At 37.1% G+C, this 20,623-nt stretch overlaps 2 protein-coding genes across 2 annotated transcripts; one reads left to right on the top strand and one right to left on the bottom strand.

The window, feature by feature from the left end:
* Positions 1-2,546: 2,546 nt before the first annotated feature.
* LOC113305778 lies at positions 2,547-5,952 on the bottom strand. Its single transcript, XM_026554783.1, has 2 exons — positions 5,560-5,952; positions 2,547-3,219 (listed from the first exon to the last, which is right to left on the bottom strand). The coding sequence occupies exons 1-2, from the start codon at positions 5,831-5,833 to the stop codon at positions 2,840-2,842; spliced, it is 654 nt and encodes a 217-aa protein (XP_026410568.1). The 5' UTR covers positions 5,834-5,952; the 3' UTR covers positions 2,547-2,839.
* Positions 5,953-13,868: 7,916 nt separating this feature from the next.
* On the top strand, positions 13,869-20,127 carry LOC113305772 (WASH complex subunit 2-like). Its single transcript, XM_026554777.1, has 8 exons — positions 13,869-14,165; positions 14,283-14,447; positions 14,614-14,811; positions 15,396-15,474; positions 15,582-15,730; positions 15,960-16,041; positions 16,520-16,596; positions 19,415-20,127. Exons 1-8 carry the CDS (start codon positions 14,124-14,126, stop codon positions 19,823-19,825), a joined length of 1,203 nt encoding a protein of 400 aa, XP_026410562.1. The 5' UTR covers positions 13,869-14,123; the 3' UTR covers positions 19,826-20,127.
* Positions 20,128-20,623: the final 496 nt, after the last annotated feature.

Raw genomic sequence — 20,623 nt, 5'->3', positions numbered from 1 at the left:
CATATAGAGATATTAGAATATTTTCATCAAGAGAGTATAAAAATGGAAATGAGAAGCTTTTACGCCAACTTGTTTATTGAGAAGAATGAAGTGGCCTTTTCTATGGTAATCTGCAATTTCCTGTTCTTGAAGAGGTAGAGAAGTTGGAGATGGGGAATAAATTTTCCGAAGATGAAGTCTTATCAGTGATTAATCATTTCGGTGGAAACAAATTTCCAGACCCAAATGGATTTTCTGTGGAGTTTTATAAGAATTGTTGACATATCATGAGAGAAGACTTTACGAAGCTGATGAGGGAATTTCATAGATTTGGTTCATGGGATTGGAGATTTACTGCTTTTTCATTTCTCTTATTCCGAAAAAAGAGGATCCTTGTACTCTTAAAGACTATAGATCTCTTAGTCTTTTAGGTAGTGCTTGTAGAATCTTGTCCACAGTTTTTCCTAATAGGTTGAAAAAGGTAATTCATAACTTGGTGTCTAATTAATATGGGGATTATGTGAAGGGGAAGCAAATTTTAGATGGTGCATCGATTATAAGTGAGTTTATTGATAGTCGATTGAAGGATAAAAAGCCGGGTGTTTTGTGTAAGATTGGCATGAAAAAGGCGTTTGATAATGTCAATTGAAAAAACTTGTTTTGAATTTTGGAGAAGACACAAATGATTTTAGTAGGAGATGCATTTCATAGATGAATTGGTGAATTTGTACTTCCCATGTTTCTGTGTTGGTAAATGGTAGTTTTACTGGAAAATTAAGTCATCTATATGGCTTAGGCAAAGAGATTCTTTTATCTCCATTTCTGTTTTTGTTAGTGGTCGAAGTGCTATCCAAATTGATTGTTGATACCACAGAAAGGGGACAACTGCAGGGGTTCAAGTGGTGGAAAATGGTGTTATGATTTCACATTTGTAATTCGCCGATGATACACTTCTTTTTGGGATGCAAGAGTTGAGGAAGTAAGAAGATTGCTTATCATTCTTAACACTTTTGAGCTTTTGACGGGGATGAACTTGAATTTGGAGAAAAGTTCCATAATAAGTGTGGGAGCAAATGATGTAGTGAGTGATTTGGATATGTAGTTAGGGTGTAAGGTGGAGAAACTTCCAATACCGCATTTGGGATTGCCTTTGGAATCGACCTCTAGAATTGCATATGTTTGGGAAGAAATAATGGTCAAATAAAGAGCATATTTGTGGCAACTTTTAAGGTGTGCAACAAGAAACAAATGTCAGTTGCTGAAATGGTGGCAAATGACAAACTGGAGCGTCAAACAAGGAGGGTTTTGATCTTGGATGAACAGTTCCAATGATATTTATCATGTAATGAGCTAGGGCCTATACATAGCTTGAACGATGCATATGATAATATAAACATCTTACATGGTTTTTTCAGTTAAGAAATGCTATGAGCTGTAATTAGCTGAAGTGGCAGACTGTGATTTTGACAAGTATTTATTATAGTAGAAAAACATTCCACCGAAAGTTGGTTCTTATGTTTTGGTCAAATTTTCATAATTGGTTGCCTACGTCGAGCATGTCGAAACATAGGAGCGTGAATGTGCAAGAAGAAAAGTTTCATTTACGTCAGAAGATAAGGAAACTAGGTGAAAATATAGGAGTGCGAATGTGCAAGAAGAAAAGTGTCTTCTTTATAAGAAGAGGAAGAAACCCGGATCATATTTTTGTATATTGCTAATTTGCCGGTGAAGTATGGTCCCACTTCTTTGGTACTTTTTAAAGTTCGTTAGGTGGCTCCTAATTTTGTGAAGAAGTTTTTCGAAGCTTGGAAATTTAGTAACCTTACCGGTAGGTAGGTACAGGCAGATTTGGTTGTGGAAAATGGGTTATTTGTCCAAATATTTTTAAATCACGGTTCAAATGGACGAATAAAAAATATTTTGGGTGAAATGATCCAAAAAAAAATAGTAAGGATGAAACTGGTTTTATCCTAGCTTAAATTTAAAAAATAGCAAGGATGAAACTGGATACATCCTGTGTAAATTAAAAATAAGAAAAAATATTTGAAAATGGGCACGATGAAACTGGTTACATCCTGCGTATTTTTACATTTTTGTCCATTTAAACAATATCAAAATCTAACTGTCCATTTCATCCAGGAAATGTTGATTGTGGTCTTTTTAACCAATTTTGTGATTTGGTTGAAGGTGATATGCGCGGTTTTGGAAACTTAGTAACCTTACTGGTAGGTGTAGGCAGATTTAGTTGAAGGTGATATGCACGGTTATTTGGCATATGTGGAAGGAAAGAAATAGAAGAGTCGTTGGTGGTAGGGCTAAGCAAACAAATTTCTTATGGTTTTTGGATAAGGATGTTTTTTGTAATAAGATTTTGTTTCACCGGGACACTGATTCACATGTAGTCCTGTGTTTAACTTTTCCTAGGCCTGTTTCTTCAATATCTTTTTTGAGTTCCAATTTGCACTCCTTGGTTGAGCAAATAATCAGGAAAAAGATACATCATCCCAAACCAAGACGGACAAACCGAAAGCGACCAAGATCCCAAATGAGCAGCAAGTCCTGCAGTATACGTTGAGTAGGCTTAGAGCCTAATACTAGATAAAAAAACCCAGCGAAATAGTAAACATAATTACATATTACTACTTAGGATCCCACATAAACTGCTACACATCATTGTTTCTAACCAGGCAGATGAAGGCAAACACTGATGGATTTTATACTCCCACATTACAGCGTCTAAAAAGTAGTCAGGCAGTTTCCTTTTATTTATATGTTGACACTCCTGCTCCTACAAATATACGCAACTACACAAACCCAATCTGCAGTGTGGTCAGCACTTAATTGATCATCATTTATTTACTTAAATATCTCCTTTGTCGTCGTCATATCGTTCAGTCCTGATCATGTGTCCTCTTATTGGTGGAACTACTTGATCATACCTAAAATCCAAAACTGTAAAACCTTTCATCATGAAAAGACTTATGACATCCTCTGGCCTTTGCTCTACTGTGGATGATGACCTGAGCCTAGCAGGACTGATACTGTTTAATCTCTTTGAATACTCGATTTCATTCTTAATGTGCTCAAGCTCTGCTTGCATTCTATCCTTCTCGTCTCTTAAGACCCTCAGCTCTTCCATAACTTGTTTGTATTTATCATTTTCATAAAGACATGCGTGTGAAGAAGTACTTGGTGGGTTCTTTAGTACCGCGGCCACAATGTTATATGCTTGAGCTCCACCTGGTAATGCAGAGAAAGAAGAAATTAATATTGTGTCAGTTTTCCGTATTGGTTAGGGGTTACATTCCATAGTTTTTGGGTCACAATTCCACGTCCATTTCTGAAATTCTGACACGCGAGGATAACCAACCAAATATTTCATTACTATAGCTCTTAAACTGAAAATTATAGGGGGCCTCAGGTAAAGTTGGATAAGAGGATGGAATGTCTACACCCACCACCATTTGTAAACACAAGGACAATCTAAAACATGGCTGATGAGAAAACAACCCGTCTTAATATCAAAAAGATGAAACAAGCTAAGTTCTCACAAATCACAATATATTGTAGAGCCCTTTCTCACAGGTGATAAGGATGGTGCATATCAAACAAGTACATTCATGGATATTACACACCAACAATTCTTTTTTTGAATAAGGCATTTCACATAAACATGTCATATTATTTGATGGACCATTTAAGGAATACCAATGACAATGCACATGGTTAGGAAATTGAGCTCAACCCTATAAACAGTTCAACATTCAAACCGACAGGGGACAGTGTAAATACCATAGTGAAAAATACAATGTGGTAAAAACTAAGGAAACATGAATAGCATCTGCAGCAATTCGTTCACGAAGAGAATTAAAACTAAAACATCAAGATGAACAAGAAATAGCATCAATCAAACAGACACAAAGGTTTTCATAGCCTCCTGTTAACATAAAAATGTTTCAGCTTCATATGCAGCCTCTAATGAAGATATACGAAAAGGTTGCAGTCTACTCCTTTGAGAAGACTTAACATGCTATAAATCGTTACAGGCGAGAAGACAATCTGTATTCGAATTAGCTAAGGGTACAAAAACTAAATTCAGTGACAACGGTGCTGAAAATTCGGGTTATGTAATTGTAAACACTGGGAAGTTTGATGTTCTTAAAAATATGGACGGAACTGAGGCAGATGATGTGATGGGCGACAACCAAGAAGGTGATGGTGAAGAAGTGGAAAATGTTTATGATGAGTCATCTAAAGATGTAGGGGATAAACCTATAACTCCTGAAGTTGATATCTGTAATCAGCAATCGAGAATAATCTCGCCGGTTCTTGGAGCTGATGGAGTTGTTGTGAATGAAACCATACCTGAAACTATTGTATCAGAGAGCAGTACCTTAGTCATCGCCCCTACTACTCAAAACTCAGTAATAGTAGTTGATGATCCCACTATTACTGAAATTAGACAGGGGGTTGTTGTTGGTAACAATACAAGACGTAAGCAGTACCTTAGTCATCGCCCCTACTACTCAAAACTCAGTAATAGTAGTTGATGATCCCACTATTACTGAAATTAGACAGGGGGTTGTTGTTGGTAACAATAAAAGACGTAAACGTATGAATAAATCTAAAGAGAATCTCTCGGAAGAGGAAATACGTATGTCAAAGTTCGCTCAACCAATTATAGATGCTGCAGCAAATAATCTTATTGATGAATTAGCGGAGAAGGTAGCCAATGAGGATGTGGAACAAGTTGAAACAGATTATAATGAAGGGATGGATGCTGATATTAATCGATCGGCGATTGTACCTTATATTCCAGGGAGGTCTATAATAAACTCCCCTAACAAAGATAAAGGGTTTGACCCTATTGCCGAGGAAGAAGCTCAAAGAGTCTTGAATTTTACAAATATGAAGTTGGCTATTGCATCAGTTAATAATGGTAATACATCGAGGAGTAGTAAAGTGCGTGGAACTTTACAATCGCATAAACGCAATTTTAAATGAAGTTATGTTGCTAGAACGATGATTGCTACGGACATGAGTATTCCGTAGGGTGCTTGGAGTTAGTGTGATATTAATGATTGAAGTTTAACGGGTGTTATAAGTTTTTACGTTTTCATGTAAGGGCCTGTTTTGCCCATTTCTATTCCTTAGATTTTTGGAGGTTTTGTTTGCCCTTTAGTTCTCTAAAGGGTCTGGGATCCTAGGGTCCCCTGGTAATTATTTGTAATTACTGTTTTTGGCTTTAATATTATGACTTAGCTAAAAAAACATGCTACAAATGAATAAGCTCTGGCATTGTGACCGAGGGTTTTGAATACTTTGGTCAACAAATCTCCAAGGAAACAACGATTTGACAACTTGAATTAGTCCTAAAGAAAATGGCAATGAATTAATAAAGATGAAATCTTGCTGGTTACTACATAAAAGCAAATCTTCCTATTAAAACCAATATGAATTAAAGAAATGCAAAATGCTTTACTTAGAGAAGCATTTTCACCGTAATATTTGTCTGTCATGTGATGGATAAATTAGTTCAACGTAACTATGTAAGCTAATAACCCAGAGAGAGACTGATACCTGGGGGTAGTGCAAAAAATTTGATCAGTTCCTTAGTCGCAGGATGGGTGACTATGGTAATGGCTCGACCGATCTGCTCTTGATCTGGCAAGTATACCTTCAATTTCTCAACCCTGTTTTGTTCTCCTTCTCCGCCTTGTCCTCCACTCCCTCTAACGACGCTATTCACCTTTGAAGCTGCTGTACAACCTAAATTATAAGAACCTTGCAGTACATATGTTGATGAAGTTTTCACTCCATTAACTGTATAATCGAGCGCATCCTTGAAACCCATCTCTATCTCTTTCCCTCTGATCTCTCAAATGAAACCGATACTACTTTTTTCTTGGGAAAGATTGCAACAATTTTGGGAATCTCTGCAACCTCAAGCTTAACAGTAACTTTAAAATCTTGACCGACCACTGTTAAGTAAATTGAGATCAGAGATGCAAAATAGAAAAGCAGTTTGACTTACGGGTATGAAATTACGAATTTGCACCTTGTTGGCCGACTGTGAAGGAGGCCTTCTATGTGATGACAAATCTGCATTTTGTATGTCACAGAAAATGTCCCAAGGTTTTAAAATTAAGATTTAAACTTTACAATTTCTCAAAATTAAGTTTAAATTTGGGGTATCAACCAAATTGATCACGAATTTCTTTCAAACACAGTATTACAGATGTATTATCAATTCAAACTTCTCCAAAATATCCATTGTATCGATCGGATTCGACCAATTTCATGATTATATTCGTTCTAAGATGAGAAAAAACTCAAAGTGCAATTATGATTAAATTCATTGAATTAATAAAAAAATGATCAATTAGAGCAATTTATATATACATCATGTTAGTTATCGAAGACTAATTAATTATTTCCTAAAGCTAGCCGTGGTTATTTAGGGAAGGGGTTTCCTAAACCGGTTAGAATTCTTGGTGGCCAAGTTTGTAACCTATATAAATAGGTAGTTAGGCCTTGTAGAATTTGTGCACTGTGTAGAAAACGATTAAGAGATCGGTGAGAGATTACTTGTATAGCTTTTAGGGATAAAGCTAGGGTTTGTTGTGAGAGCATATTGGTGAGGAACAAGAGACAAGGTTATCGTCTCGGGTAATTGTTGCGGTGTAACTAAGGGTTTGTTGGGATTCACGCGACGTTGTAATCGTTTTTCTTCATAGTGGATTTGAGTTGGTGCGGCTCAAAGTGGGCGTAGACAATATATACAAGTTGTATGTATTGGTCGAATCACTATAAATCTTGTGTCTTGTGAGTTGATTTATCTTTCTCGTATTATTATAGTTGCTTGTGCTTGGTTTACTTATTATTCATCATAATATCTCAAGATCCGTTATTCCGCGGTTGTCAGTGATTATTCCCTAAGAAAATCCTGACAACTGGTATCAGAGCTCGGGTTAGAGATTTAATGGGAAGAACTTTGCGTTTTGGAAGTCTCAGATGGAAGACTACCTATATGAGAAAGACTTTGCTGATCCATTGGGTGGATTTGCGGAAAAGGGAGCACGCAAAGACAATGAATGGACAACTCTTGATCGCAAGTGTGTAGTCGTGATCCGTAGATGTCTAACGGAGGAAGTCTACAATAACGTACAAGAGGAAACTAGTACGAAGGATCTTATGGATAAACTTGAAAAGTTGTATCAAAAGTCATCAGCCTCGGGGAAGATTATGTTATTTGAACAACTATTTAATTTGAAGATGCAAGAAGGCGAAGCGATTTCAGCACATCTTGGGAAGTTTAAATCAATTATTTCGCATCTTTCAAAAGTTAGTATTACTTTTGATGATGAAGTTCAAGCTTTGCGGTTGTTGTCGTCATTAGCAAAGAGTTGGGAGACTGCAAGGACAACCATTAGCAATTACGCAGGGAGCAAGAAGTTGAAGCTTGATGATGTGCAACAAAGGTTAATTGCTGAAGAGGAGAGAATAACAGAACAAGGTTACGGTTCTAGTACTTCAAGCTCGGCCTTAAGTATGCAAGAAGAAGATAGAGGCAGGAGTTCAAATCGGAACAACAACAAATCCAGATGGAAGTCTAGAGGAAAGTCTAGGGGGAGATCTCAATCCCGTCCTAGAGGTGTTGTTGAGTGTTGGGCGTGTAAGAAAGTAGGACACTTTAAGTGTGATTGTCCGGAAAACAAAGGTGTTAATAATGGTGGAAACAAAGGTAATCAATAAGAGGTCAACGTAGTTGCAGCTGCGGAACCGGTGAAGGTCCTTATTGGTAACAAGAAGGTGATTACGGAAGGTTTTCTACTACTCTCTGAGGACAAGCAAGATGAGTCTTGGATTATAGACTCGGGAGCTTCTTTCCATGCAACGGGTGATAAGAGTATTATGATATCTTATAAAGAAGGATACTATGGCCAAGTATTCTTGGGTGACGGTGAAGCATGCTGCATCATCGGTTTGGGTGATGTGATCTTGAAAGTCAATGGTTCGACATGGAAATTGAAGGATGTACGACAAGTTCCAAATTTGAAGAAGAACTTGGTGTTTGTGGGCCAAGTTTGTGATGATGACTGTCAAGTTGTGTTAACAAAACACAATTGGAAAGTAAAGAAAGGGGCTATGGTGTTAGCTCATGGAGTTAGAGTCGGTACTCTATACCGGACTTCATATGGAACTACTTTAGCAGTGGCTAGTAGTGATGAAGACACTAACTTATGGCATAGAAGATTAGGGCACATGAGTGAGAAGAACATGAAGATTCTATGTTCGGGAGGATATCCACCTAAGGTGAAGTCTGTTGATATGAGTTTTTGTGAAGACTGTGTTCTTGGAAAACAAAAACGGGTTAGTTTCAGCAGAGGAGGAAGAGACTTGAGAAGTGCAAAACTTGATTTGGTTCACACGGATGTATTGGGACCAATTGATGTTACATCTCACAGCAGATTCCAGTATTATGTCACCTTTATTGATGATCACTGAAGGAAGGTGTGGCTTTACTTCATGAAGAATAATTTCGAGGTGTATGAAGTGTTTAAGAAGTGGAAATCTTTGGTTGAAACAGAAACTGGTCTGAAGTTGAAGTGTCTAAGGTCATAACGGTGGTGAGTATGACAAAACAAAATTATTACAGTTATGTGCTACAAATGGAATTCGTTTGGAGAGGACGGTTCCAAGGACACCACAGAAAAATGGAGTAGTAGAACGTATGAATTGGACGTTGAATACACGTGCAAGGTGCATGAGGTTGCAGTCTGGTTTTCCCGAGACCTTCTGGGCACATGCAACAGAGACGGCTGCTTATCTAATTAACATGACACCTAGTAGTCCATTAGATATGAAGATACCAGAGGAGGTTTAGACTGGAAAAAAGGTAAATCTTTCCTTTTTGAAAGTTTTTGGTTGTGTTGGTTATGTTCATCTTAGTCCCGGTGAGAGGTCTAAGATAGGTGCTCAAGCAAAGAAGTGTATATTCCTTGGTTATGGAATTGACGCTTTTGGGTATAAACTTTGGGACTATGAGGGTCACAAAGTTATTAGAAGTAGAGATGTCACTTTTAATGAGAATGAGTTGTACAAGGACAGGAATACAACACAAGTTGAAGATGTCAGGTCAAGCAACGTCGATAAGGAGTTGCATATCGATACTGATAATGTTTCTGGAAGAAGTGTGGAACAAGAAGAGCATGATGTTGCTGATGGCAGAGAAGTACAAGTTGAAGAGACTTCTACTGCAGTGGGAGTTATTCCTACAGTTTCATAAGAAGTACGAAGATCGTCAAGAAATCCTAAACCAAACCCAAGGTATGCTTTGAATTATCTATTACTTACGGATGGAGGCGAACTTGAAGATATTAAGGAAGCACTAGCGGCTGATGATTCAGGCAAGTGGAAACTTTCTATGCAGGATGAGATAAATTCACTTAATGAGAATGACACTTGGGTGTTAGTAAAATTACCAAGAGGTAAGAAGGCGTTGCATAACAAGTGGGTTTATCGGATGAAGTCTGAAGCAAATGGAGATATTCGCTACAAGGCGGGGATGGTTGTGAAAGGTTTCCAGCAAAAACCTGGTGTTGATTACAACGAGATATTTTCTCCAGTTGTGAAGATGACTACTACTCGAGTAGTTTTAAGTCTAGTGGCTTCTGAAGATCTCTACCTTGAATAGTTGGATGTAAAGACAACTTTTCTTCATGGTGACCTAGATGAAGAAATTTACATGAAGCAGCCAGAAGGATCCATAGTAAAAGGCAAGGAAGAGATGGTGTGCAAGCTAAAGAAGAGTTTGTATGGTTTAAAACAAGCCCCGAGACAGTGGTACAAGAAGTTTGATAACTTCATGCATAGAAGTGGTTACTCACGATGTAATGCAGATCATTGTTGTTACTTCAAAAGGAATGGTTCTGACTACATCATATTACTACTGTATGTGGATGATATGTTGGTTGCCGGAACATCTCTACAAGAAGTTGAGAATTTGAAGAAACAATTAGCAAGTGAGTTTGCTATGAAAGATCTTGGTGAAGTAAAGCAGATTCTTGGTATGAGGATCATAAGAGACAGAGCTAAGAGTGTACTTATGCTTAGTCAGGCTGAATATATTGAACGAGTGTTGAAAAGATTCAATATGGAGAATGCTAAACCAGTTAGTTCTCCACTTGGAAGTCAAATTCGTCTTCCAAGTATGCAGTGTGCGAAAACAAATGAAGAAAAGGAGTACATGGCTAACGTACCATATTCTTCGGATATTGGGAATCTAATGTATGCTATGGTGTGCACGAGACCGGATATTGCACATGCAGTGGGAGTAGTGAGTAGATATGCAAGCAACCCAGGAAAACAACATTGGGAAGCAGTAAAGTGGATTCTCGGGTATTTGAGAGGTAACACAAACGTACCATTGTGCTATGGAAAAGGTGGTTCTATTTTGAGGGGTTATGTGGATGCAGACTTCGCAGGTGATGTAGATAAAAGGCGAAGTACGACCGGTTATGTTTATACTATGGGGTCAGCTGCAGTGAGTTGGAACTCAAGGTCACAGAAGTTGGTGACATTGTCTACTACGGAAGCGGAGTACGTAGCGGTGATGGAAGCGAGCAAGGAGATGATTTGCTTACAAGGATTATTAGCTGAGTTGGGCAAGGAACAAGGAGATAATGTTCTGTTTAGTGACAGTCAAAGTGCTAACATTTAGCCAAGAACTCAGCCTATCATGCTAGGACGAAGCATATAGATATTCGTTATCATTTCATTCGGGATCTCTTAGAATAAGGAGGGTTGAAGCTCGAGAAGATTCTTGGTTCGAAGAATCCGGCGGATATGTTTACCAAGGGAGTTACATCAGACAAGCTAAAGCTCTGCAAGGCTTTAGTTGGTCTCTCAGAATGAGGATCTGGGAGGGGAGCCGCACTAACAAGGAAGATGTTTTAGCACCGTCAATCCAAAATTGAAGAATGGAATACAATCAATAAGTCTTCAAAGTGGGAGATTGTTAGTTATTGAAGACTAATTAATTATTTCCTAAATTTAGCCGTGGTTATTTAGGGAAGGGGTTTCCTAAAACGGTTAGAATTCTTGGTGGCGAAGTTTGTAACCTATATAAATAGGTAGTTAGGCCTTGTAGAATTTGTGCACTGTGTAGAAAACGATTAAGAGATCGGTGAGAGATTTCTTGTATAGATTTTAGGGCTAAAGCTAGGGTTTCGTTGTGAGAGAATATTGGTGAGGAACAAGTATCGTCTCGGGTAAATATTGCGGTGTAACCAAGGGTCTGATGGGATTCACACGACGTTGTAATCGTTTTTCTTCATAGTGGATTTGAGTTGGTGCGGCTCAAAGTGGACGTAGACAATATATACAAGTTGTATGTATTGGTCGAACCACTATAAATCTTGTATCTTGTGAGTTGATTTATCTTTCTCGTATTATTATATTTGCTTGTGCTTGGTTTACTTATAATTCATCATAATATCTCAAGATCAGTTATTCCGCGGTTGTCAGTGATTATTCCCTAAGAAAATCCTGACACATCAAACTTAAGGAAACGAGAAACAACTAAAAATTTCTTTCATCATTTCTCTGAAATAAGTTAATAAAAAAAATCAGAACTGAAAAGAAACAAAGGTAAACAATGAAGTACAGAAATTTCGGATCACGTCCCGGTTAATCGCGGGTGAAGAAGATGATGAACATGGTCGGGTGAAAGCGCACCCGATTAGCTGCCCAGAATTCCGGTAGTAGTTACCGTGGAAACATGCATCTAACTTACTCTCACATTCATCACCACCGTAATGACATTAAGGAGCATGCTCTTCCTTCCCATGATAACCTACTAAACGATATAGGGTCGTAGACAGTGTGACTGAAACCAAAAAAGACTGACAAAATTATTATTGGTGGTCGAGGATGTGAGACAAACGGAAATGTAGTAATAGAGACGACTGCACAAATGAAAGATTGAAGAAGGGAAGGGATTAGGGAGATTGGGGAACGAAGAATAAGAGAAAGAATGAAAAGTTATCGTCTGTTTTGGTTAAAGTAAGTATCCTGTTATAGGGGCGACAAGTGTGATAATAATGTCCCTCTAATTGGTTAGGGTATGTCCTATAGGGGTGTAAATTGACTACTTTACTCGTTCTTTTTTGGTTGAAAAGACACAATTGTCCTCCCCTATTTCTAAACCTAATGAATCACAAAAATCAAAACTGTTTTTTTTCATCTTCATCTTCTCTTCTCCTCCTCCATTAAAAATGAAATTTTCATCGTCCTCGATTAATCGGAAATTTGAAAAATTGATAATCATTGATTGAAAACTATAATAGAGATACCGAAGAAGAAGGTTGACGAAGATTGAAGTTATTTTTTTTTATCAAAAATCAGGGCTTTGGAACAAAATTGAAATTGAAATTTTTGTGTGGCATGTGAGTTACGGTTGGTGATAACGCCAATTGGAACCGTAACTATAGATTTGGTTGATGTTACGGTTCATTTAACTCAAATACCAACCGTAAGTTATTGATTTTCAGAAAGGATGTTCAGTTACGATTCTTTTTTGCAACCGTAATTGATTTACGGTTGGTCTCGATACTTAAATTACGAACCGTAATTCTTTCTGGATGTTTCATTTTTTTTTACGGTTTGTATTTGCATCACTGTTATCAACCGTAATTGAGTTACGACTTGTAACTCAATTAACCTTACCAACCGTAAAACATACTGTGTCTTAGCGATTTACCCGGCTCAAAAATTAGTTGAAATACCAACCGTAAGTCGGTTACGGTTGGTCTCTATTCATTAGTTACCAACCGTTATTTGTTACGGTTGCTATATGTTGTCATGTTTCAAACCGTAATTAGGTTACGGTTCATATCGAATTTTTTTTTACCAACCGTATCTGGTATTCCGATTGGGTTTTCTCCAAATTGAACCAGTTACGGTTGGTATTCGATAATTTACGAACCGTAACACAGAGTTACGGTTGGTTAAGAGCACAATTCCAACCGTAAGTTCTTCTGAAAATATAAAAGTTTTTATTTTTTTACGTACTTTAGATAATTTTGAGCGACATATAGAGATTCACCCATCTCAAATTTGTCATTGGAATCACTCATTTTGGTTTAGTGAATCAAAATTTAGGGTTTCACAAATATAACAAAAGCTTTTTTTTTCTTCTCCGAAAAAGCTGATTTTGATTTGTTTTAGAGTAAATATAAGTGAAATTTGATTATCAAAACTAAACTAGATTATCAACACTAAACTATGTAAGGGTCAATTAATCATTTTCAACTTTTGTTTTATAAAAGACACTTAGAAATACCATGTAATGACCCTTTTTGTCCTATTCATTTGTCACCCCTTTAATAGAACATGCCGATTGTAAAGTAAACGACGGCATTCACCGGTATATCCTTGTCCGTTCTTTTAACACCTGTTAACCATGTGCTAAGGGTACAACACCTGTTGACCATGTGTTAAACGGAATAACAAGAACCATACACGGAGGTTTTTAAGTTTAAGGAGGATATAGTGAGATATTTGATTGGACGATGGAAGGGGGTCTATGGGACGACAAAGGTGTCCGTCATAGCAAATGCTCAAAAAAAACAAAATGAATTTTTAATTTCTGGAATTTTAGAAAACATCTAAGATACGTAACACAAAAACCCTGGAGTAAAATAAAATTACAAAACCGTAAAATCGATTAAAAATATTTGTTATCGAATCTTAATGTGTTTCTTTTTTCTGTTATATTATAGAAAAAGATCATAATCTAAACGGAATTGTAATATACCATTACATATTCATTCCAAGATTAAATATTTAGATAAGTTAACATTACCTACGGATTATTATCTACCTAATGCTAAGCAGTGCAAAATAGAAGGATTTCGGTTAAAGTTTATTCAGATAGAAATGGAACGATTTTTTCTGTCGGCCTCCCCACCGCGTGCGGTCATCTAGTACTTGATTATATCCAAGGGGTCGAAGATTCGACCCTTCCTCCAGCGAACCATAAATAAACCAAATTTAAACCCTGATTTCATATTTCAATTGCACGAAGAAGCTCCTTACTCTTCCAGGAAGATCTGTCTTCCAGTTAGAATATTAACTTTTCGATGGAAACTTCCGTACAGAAGCGATTAAGATTTCAAAATGAGGTAAACCACTTCGAATTTGATCTGGAAAATTTCACTGAATTGTGGTGATTTCAGTCATTTTTTACTTCAATTTCTTAGTTGCAGAGATGATTTACTGGTTATATTTTTCTTTGTTAGGTTATGAAGTGGTTGACTGAACTATCAGGTAATCTATTAACGAGAGCCAATGATGTTACACATGAAATAGATGAATTATTAGGTCAGACTGATACTGTTGAACAAGATATGAAGAATACACTCAATTCTTTCAGAAATCTTACTTGCATTGGTTTCGTGGACAATGTGAGTAAACCCATTTAATAGTATATTATTACTATCTCATTTATGCAATTTTAACTGGAATGCGTGGTGAATTTTGTTGTTCGGATGTTTCTATAATTAGTACTAGTTATCATTACTTGGTGCGTGGTTCCACATTTACTTACTTGAGAAACTTGTACTAACATAGAAAATAACCGAAGAAGATGACAACACTGACCATTCAAATGAAAGAACTAGAAGAACTGGTGATACAAGTATTCGTGCTCAAAGCTATGAAGAAGATATATTGCCGAGATATAGAGAGGCTTTATCTGTTGGTTTGAGTTCTTATCGCGGTCACATGCAGAAAACAAACAGAACCTCCCCATCAGGCTCTGTCTTCAAAGTAAGCTTCTCTAACCTTTGTCTTGGTTGGAGTAACAAGTAGCTGTAATCTTTTTTCTTTCGAAAAACAAAATTGAACTCTTGTTATGTGAGATGATGTGTTATTTTATCTTGGTTTTGTCAGTGTTCTAGATGCATCTGTTAGACATTATTGTTCATTGTGTGTCTACTCTTATAAGTACGAAGTAGGATAAGATATATTTGGTTTGGTTCACTAGTCCAGGTGATTCAATGTTTGACATGAGAAGAATTGCTTAGAAACAGTCAAATTTGTGATGCAGGTAAAAACATTTTGGTTTACTTTTGTCTGACACTTCCACTAGCTGGTATGCAGCCAACTGAATTACTTCAATCAAAACACATGCTTCATAATGTCTATTGGTACTGAAGGCTATCTCAATAACATGTTTTAAGTTTTCTTTATATCTGATATAAAGATATGGTATCGTCTTATAATTCTTTTGCTATCTAATATTAGCTCAAACAAAATTATGGCATTTCTCCCATAACTCGATATACGAGCCAGGTCAGCTAAAGCTCTTAACCTGTTACCTGTGTTTGTTTCTTTTGCCAACATGTTTCCAGAGTGGGTTAGCATCCAATTGTCTCCCACATATAATTGGTTCAGCTGAATATATACATGACAATAGTTGTGGTTTAACAGGTATGACTAATTATTTTTTTTTGTGACATTAGTGACGTTGTAGATTTTAACTATACTTCTATATGCTTAATTTTCTTTGGTTTCTTTCCCTTTTCATTTACATGCAGATGACTTCTCATCGGAGAGTTCATCTCTTGATTTCAGCCACTTGCTAGGACCGAAACAAGCCACTTTTAGTGCCATAAAATTTGGTTCAGAATCTTCAGATGCTATATTCAGTGATGTATTTGGGGCACCACAAGGCCAAACTGAAAAGGCATGTTAAACGATCATTATTTTTTCTGTGTTGTGTCTGTAAGAAAATACTGTAGGACAAGTTGAGGTATCGTTATTACTGTATTAATGTTTTCTACTTGGTTGTTGTATCAAGATTGTAAAAGTACGCGGGTGCTAGCATACTCTTTAGAGAATCTTGTATTTCCGTGACACGCGTATGATAGATAACTGTCAATCTGAAGTGTGATTAACATGTACTTGGTTTGCAGGATAGAAGTGACCCACTCGTTTCTGCTGCTTTAGATTTTAAAGCGATGCTTGAAGCTGCACTTCTCAGTCCCTATAAATTCTGTAAGCTTCTATTTCTTGGTTAATTGTCCGTATGCATGTTTTTATGAGTCTATGCATGTGATTTTTGAAACCTCGGAAATGCTGTTTATGGTAGATTTTCTTAATACATACCATGATTCTTTCATTGATACGACGATAGTTATTAAATTTCTGATTCTATCTGTTCGTGGGTTCATAAATTTTCATTGAAGGGAGAGATCAATAAATGGGTCTTTTGGTGATTATAAGCATTTTCTGTTTAGCCTCTTAGTGCTATTAGCTCTCATTATTATCAAAAGAACCAGGGAAAGAGGTAGCTAGATTTTGTTAGCCTTCATTGCATCTCTGTGTATCATGTGAGATTTTCACGGTGACTTTATTGTACTGTCCATTATATGCCTGACTGTTGGAATTCCATATATAGATAGATCATGTTTTTCTACTCTTTGCTTTATTCCATATATAGATAGATCATGTTTTTCTACTCTTTGCTTTGCAGACGATGAGGGAAGCTCATCATTGTCAGACCCGGTCCACAGTTTTGATACCAATACAGAGCAAAGGCATTCACGTCTGGTTTGTTTTCATTTTCTCATGCTATGATTGTGGTCTTGGATTTCTTTTAACTATGGTGTGATAAAGGTGTTAATGTGTTGAACCTGTCGGGAAACCGAGGTTACGTTAATCTCGAACCGGCATATTTCCATAGAAGTAAATTCCACGAAACATCCTACTTTAGATAACTTAGCTCGAATCCTTTACTTACATCTTTAGATTAGCATGATCGAATAATACTAGCACGAATATATAATTAATACGATAATAGACAATCACACACGACACAAAGATTACGTGGTTCATCTTTGTAGGCGAATATATAATTAATACGATAATAGACAATCACACACGACACAAAGATTACGTGGTTCACCTTTGTTGGCTACATCCACGGCCAAATCACCCCGAGAATCTTCATTATCATAACAAGTTATTACATCGACACACTTTATATAATCAACTAGTTATGTAACCCACTAGCGCTAAACGTTAGAAATAACAAGACATATTACGAAGAGTTTACCTCTTCCTTTGTTCTTCTTCTTCCATAAACCTCCACCACCATGGTTGCTTCGACTTTAGACAAGAACATGAAGAACATCATGAATTCTAGCTTCTCCCATACGAACCCTAGAAACCCTAGATTTCTCCCATACCCGTTCTCACTACAAGTCTCTCTTCTCGCTGATCTTTGCCCCATCACCAACCATCATAGGACACAACGATTGTGACCCGAACACTCTCATCAAGAGAGGATTCTCCAAGAGAATTAATCAAGAGAATGGATTTCTACACACAATATAAGCCCTCTTATATAGTAGCCAAATCCTTGCTCCCCAAGTCTTCTAGAACTTCTAAGAATAGTCTTCCACCTTAATTAGGAAACCCTAAACTTGGAAAACACTCTACCAAACCGTCATACAAGTTTCCTAATCCAAGTAAACCTCGTAGACATTCCAAACCCGAAACTGCCCTTTGGCCACGGTTTTGACAGCATTAGATCACTATTTCAGCTTCAAAAATTGTCATCTAAAGTCCAGTTTCAGCCATATAGTTTTGTATACGGAACAAAACCCCAACAATCACCACTTTTTGTGACGTGAACAAAACTTTCTTCTTCACTCCAACAAAGCATGAATGTTTACCACCTTATACAAGGCCATCCTCTTGTATATCATCACTAACACGAATCAAAATTGTCTTGTACTTTGAGCTTGAACCACCACCTAAGCCAAATTCCTCCTTTGCACTTGCACCACCGGAATAGCTATTTGTCGATCTTCTAGCATCACCACAAACAACTTCTTCATATAATTTATACAAGTTTCTGCACTACCTGTATCAAACTACTTCGTCGCCATGACCACTCATTATCGCACCTTCTGTAGAATACTTCTTCTTCGACATATGTCTAACACTTGACATTATTTGATCTGAGCCATCAAACAATTCCAGACGGACTTCATCAACTCCAAGAACCAACAATCTTGAGTCATCCTCCATGTAGACAAAACATGCTGCAACCTTCATATGTTGTGTATGAACGATTGTCACTTAGCACCACCATGATCCAAAACATTCTCATGGCAATATTTTGCAGACGCCACTTGAATCCACAAACGATCTTCTCTTATAAAGAAAACACCTTCAACACGAATCATAGTCACATCAAACAAAGTTGTCGAATCTTTCTTGATGTCGTCCTATTCTTTGTTCGAACTTGATTTACTCATCATCTTCACGATCTATATCATTCTGCGACGAACCAAGACTTTTTCTTCTTTGAAATATCTTGTTCAAATTACCGCATCACTGCCATCTTTATCCACGCTCACCGCACCACTTGTCGGGAAACCGAGGTTACGTTAATCTCGAACCGGCATATTTTCATAGAAGTAAATTCCACGAAACATCCTACTTTAGATAACTTAGCTCGAATCCTTTACTTACATCTTTAGATTAGCATGATCGAATAATACTAGCACGAATATATAATTAATACGATAATAGACAGTCACACACGACACAAAGATTACGTGGTTCACCTTTGTAGGCTACATCCACGGCCAAATCACCCCGAGAATCTTCATTATCATAACAAGTTATTACATCGACACACTTTATATAATCAACTAGTTATGTAACTCACTAGCGGTAAACGTTAGAAATAACAAGACATATTACGAAGAGTTTACCTCTTCCTTTGTTCTTCTTCTTCCATAAACCTCCACCGCCATGGTTGCTTTGACTTTAGACAAGAACATGAAGAACATCATGAATTCTAGCTTCTCCCATACGAACCCTAGAAACCCTAGATTTCTCTCATACCCGTTCTCACTACAAGTCTCTCTTCTCACTGATTTTTGCCCCATCGCCAATTATCATAGGACACAACGATTGTAACCCGAATACTCTCATCGAGAGAGGATTCTCCAAGAGAATTAACCAAGAGAATGGATTTTTACGCACAATATAAGCCCTCTTATATAGTAGACAAATCCTTGCTCCCTAAGTCTTCTAGAACTTCTAAGAATAGTCTTCCACCTTAATTAGGAAACCCTAAACTTAGAAAACCCTCTACCAAACCATCATACAAGTTTCCTAATCCAAGTAAACCTTGTAGACATTCTAAACCCGAAACTGCCCTTTGGCCACGGTTTTGACAGCATTAGATCACTATTTCAGCTTCAAAAACTGTCATCTAAAGTTCAATTTCAGACCTATAGTTTTGTATAAGGAACAAAACCCCAACAGTACCAACTTTTTTGAAAGCTAAAAAAACACTGTGATTCTTTTTACTCATCTAGTGAGATGGTAACAATTGCAAGCTACGCAGGAAAATTTGCTGTCTACCTCATCTGATGCTGTTGAAGATCGTAATTCTCAAAACCCTTCTGGAACTATGGATACAGATACCACTCTGCCTGTGACCCCTAGAAACCTCTACTCAGAAACACAATGGATTGGTTCTGAATTAATATATGAGAGTCTTTTCTCTGCGGAAGAAGAGTCGATGCTTGTAACCAGTCACGATACACATGACGACCTGTCAACCAAAAACATGTCTAGCCGTGTAGATAATGAGATTTCAGCAGATAGCAAGAAGGACGACACCATCCGTAATTCCAAAACGGAAGATGAATATGTCGATGCCATTGAAGATGACAATGTGCCTCGTGCAGCAATTGTACAGGAAATATCGACAACCTCATTATCTTCACCAGAGGATGTCGTCAATGTTGAATAGGCTAGCTGGAGATAAGTGAACTGACATGTTGATGCACTGTGCTGGTTAGAATGTAATGGAGGTGGGAAGCCAGGTGAGGCTCGCCAGCACCCCAATTGTTGTAAGGCTGAAATTGTTGTGAAGAAGTTTATCTAATCTAGTCATGAGCTTGATATTCAAGTAGCAATTTGATATAGTTATGTACCTCATCTTTAGAGTTGTATGTATAGTGTTGTAGTTCCATTTTGTTGTGTACTTATGTATAGTGTTGTAGTTTCATTTTGTTAGACATTTGGGAATATTGGTTTCAATTTTTTCACACATATCAATCTTTTTTTTTTTTTTTTGATGGGCACACACATACCAATCATTGAAATAATATTGTTGCCGTTCCTTAATATAATGATGAGGATTCATGGACACTCTTAGATGGACAAGACAAGATTTGTGTCATTCCGTAAAACTCAAACGACAATGAATTTAAGTGTAATATTTTGATGATATGTTCCTTTTATAAGACTCTACATTCTTACAAAAAATGAACACAATTCGAGATGTATAAAACGACCATCTACCCCTTTAAATATCAGTCGTTCAAAATTAACGGTTGAAATTAAGATCGGTAGAGGGTGAGGTTTGCTATCTCGAATTGCGTTCATTTTTTTTTTGTAGGAATGTAGAGTCTTATAAGAGGAACATATCATCAAAATATTACACTCAACTTCATTGTCGTTTGGATTTTGCGAAGAAAATGGCACAAATCATGTTTGATCTTGTCCATATAAGAATGTCCATGAATCCTCCTCTATAATGATTTAC

This window comes from Papaver somniferum, chromosome 1, assembly GCF_003573695.1.
Source record: "Papaver somniferum cultivar HN1 chromosome 1, ASM357369v1, whole genome shotgun sequence".
Classification (NCBI taxonomy): domain Eukaryota; kingdom Viridiplantae; phylum Streptophyta; class Magnoliopsida; order Ranunculales; family Papaveraceae; genus Papaver; species Papaver somniferum.
Note: the sequence above shows the minus strand (reverse complement) of the source record. Positions and strands in the feature narration are given on the sequence as shown.

What these genes read in the sequence shown, in the direction of transcription:
- LOC113305778 (XM_026554783.1), bottom strand. Translation starts at nt 5,833, where the DNA reads ATGGGTTTCAAGGATGCGCTCGATTATACAGTTAATGGAGTGAAAACT. An exon ending in ATTTTTTGCACTACCCCCAG is followed by an intron (nt 3,220 to 5,559) that starts GTATCAGTCTCT and finishes CTGCATTACCAG; the next exon opens with GTGGAGCTCAAGCATATAAC.
- LOC113305772 (XM_026554777.1), top strand. Translation starts at nt 14,124, where the DNA reads ATGGAAACTTCCGTACAGAAGCGATTAAGATTTCAAAATGAG. An exon ending in CACAAGGCCAAACTGAAAAG is followed by an intron (nt 15,731 to 15,959) that starts GCATGTTAAACG and finishes CTTGGTTTGCAG; the next exon opens with GATAGAAGTGACCCACTCGT. An exon ending in AGCAAAGGCATTCACGTCTG is followed by an intron (nt 16,597 to 19,414) that starts GTTTGTTTTCAT and finishes CAAGCTACGCAG; the next exon opens with GAAAATTTGCTGTCTACCTC.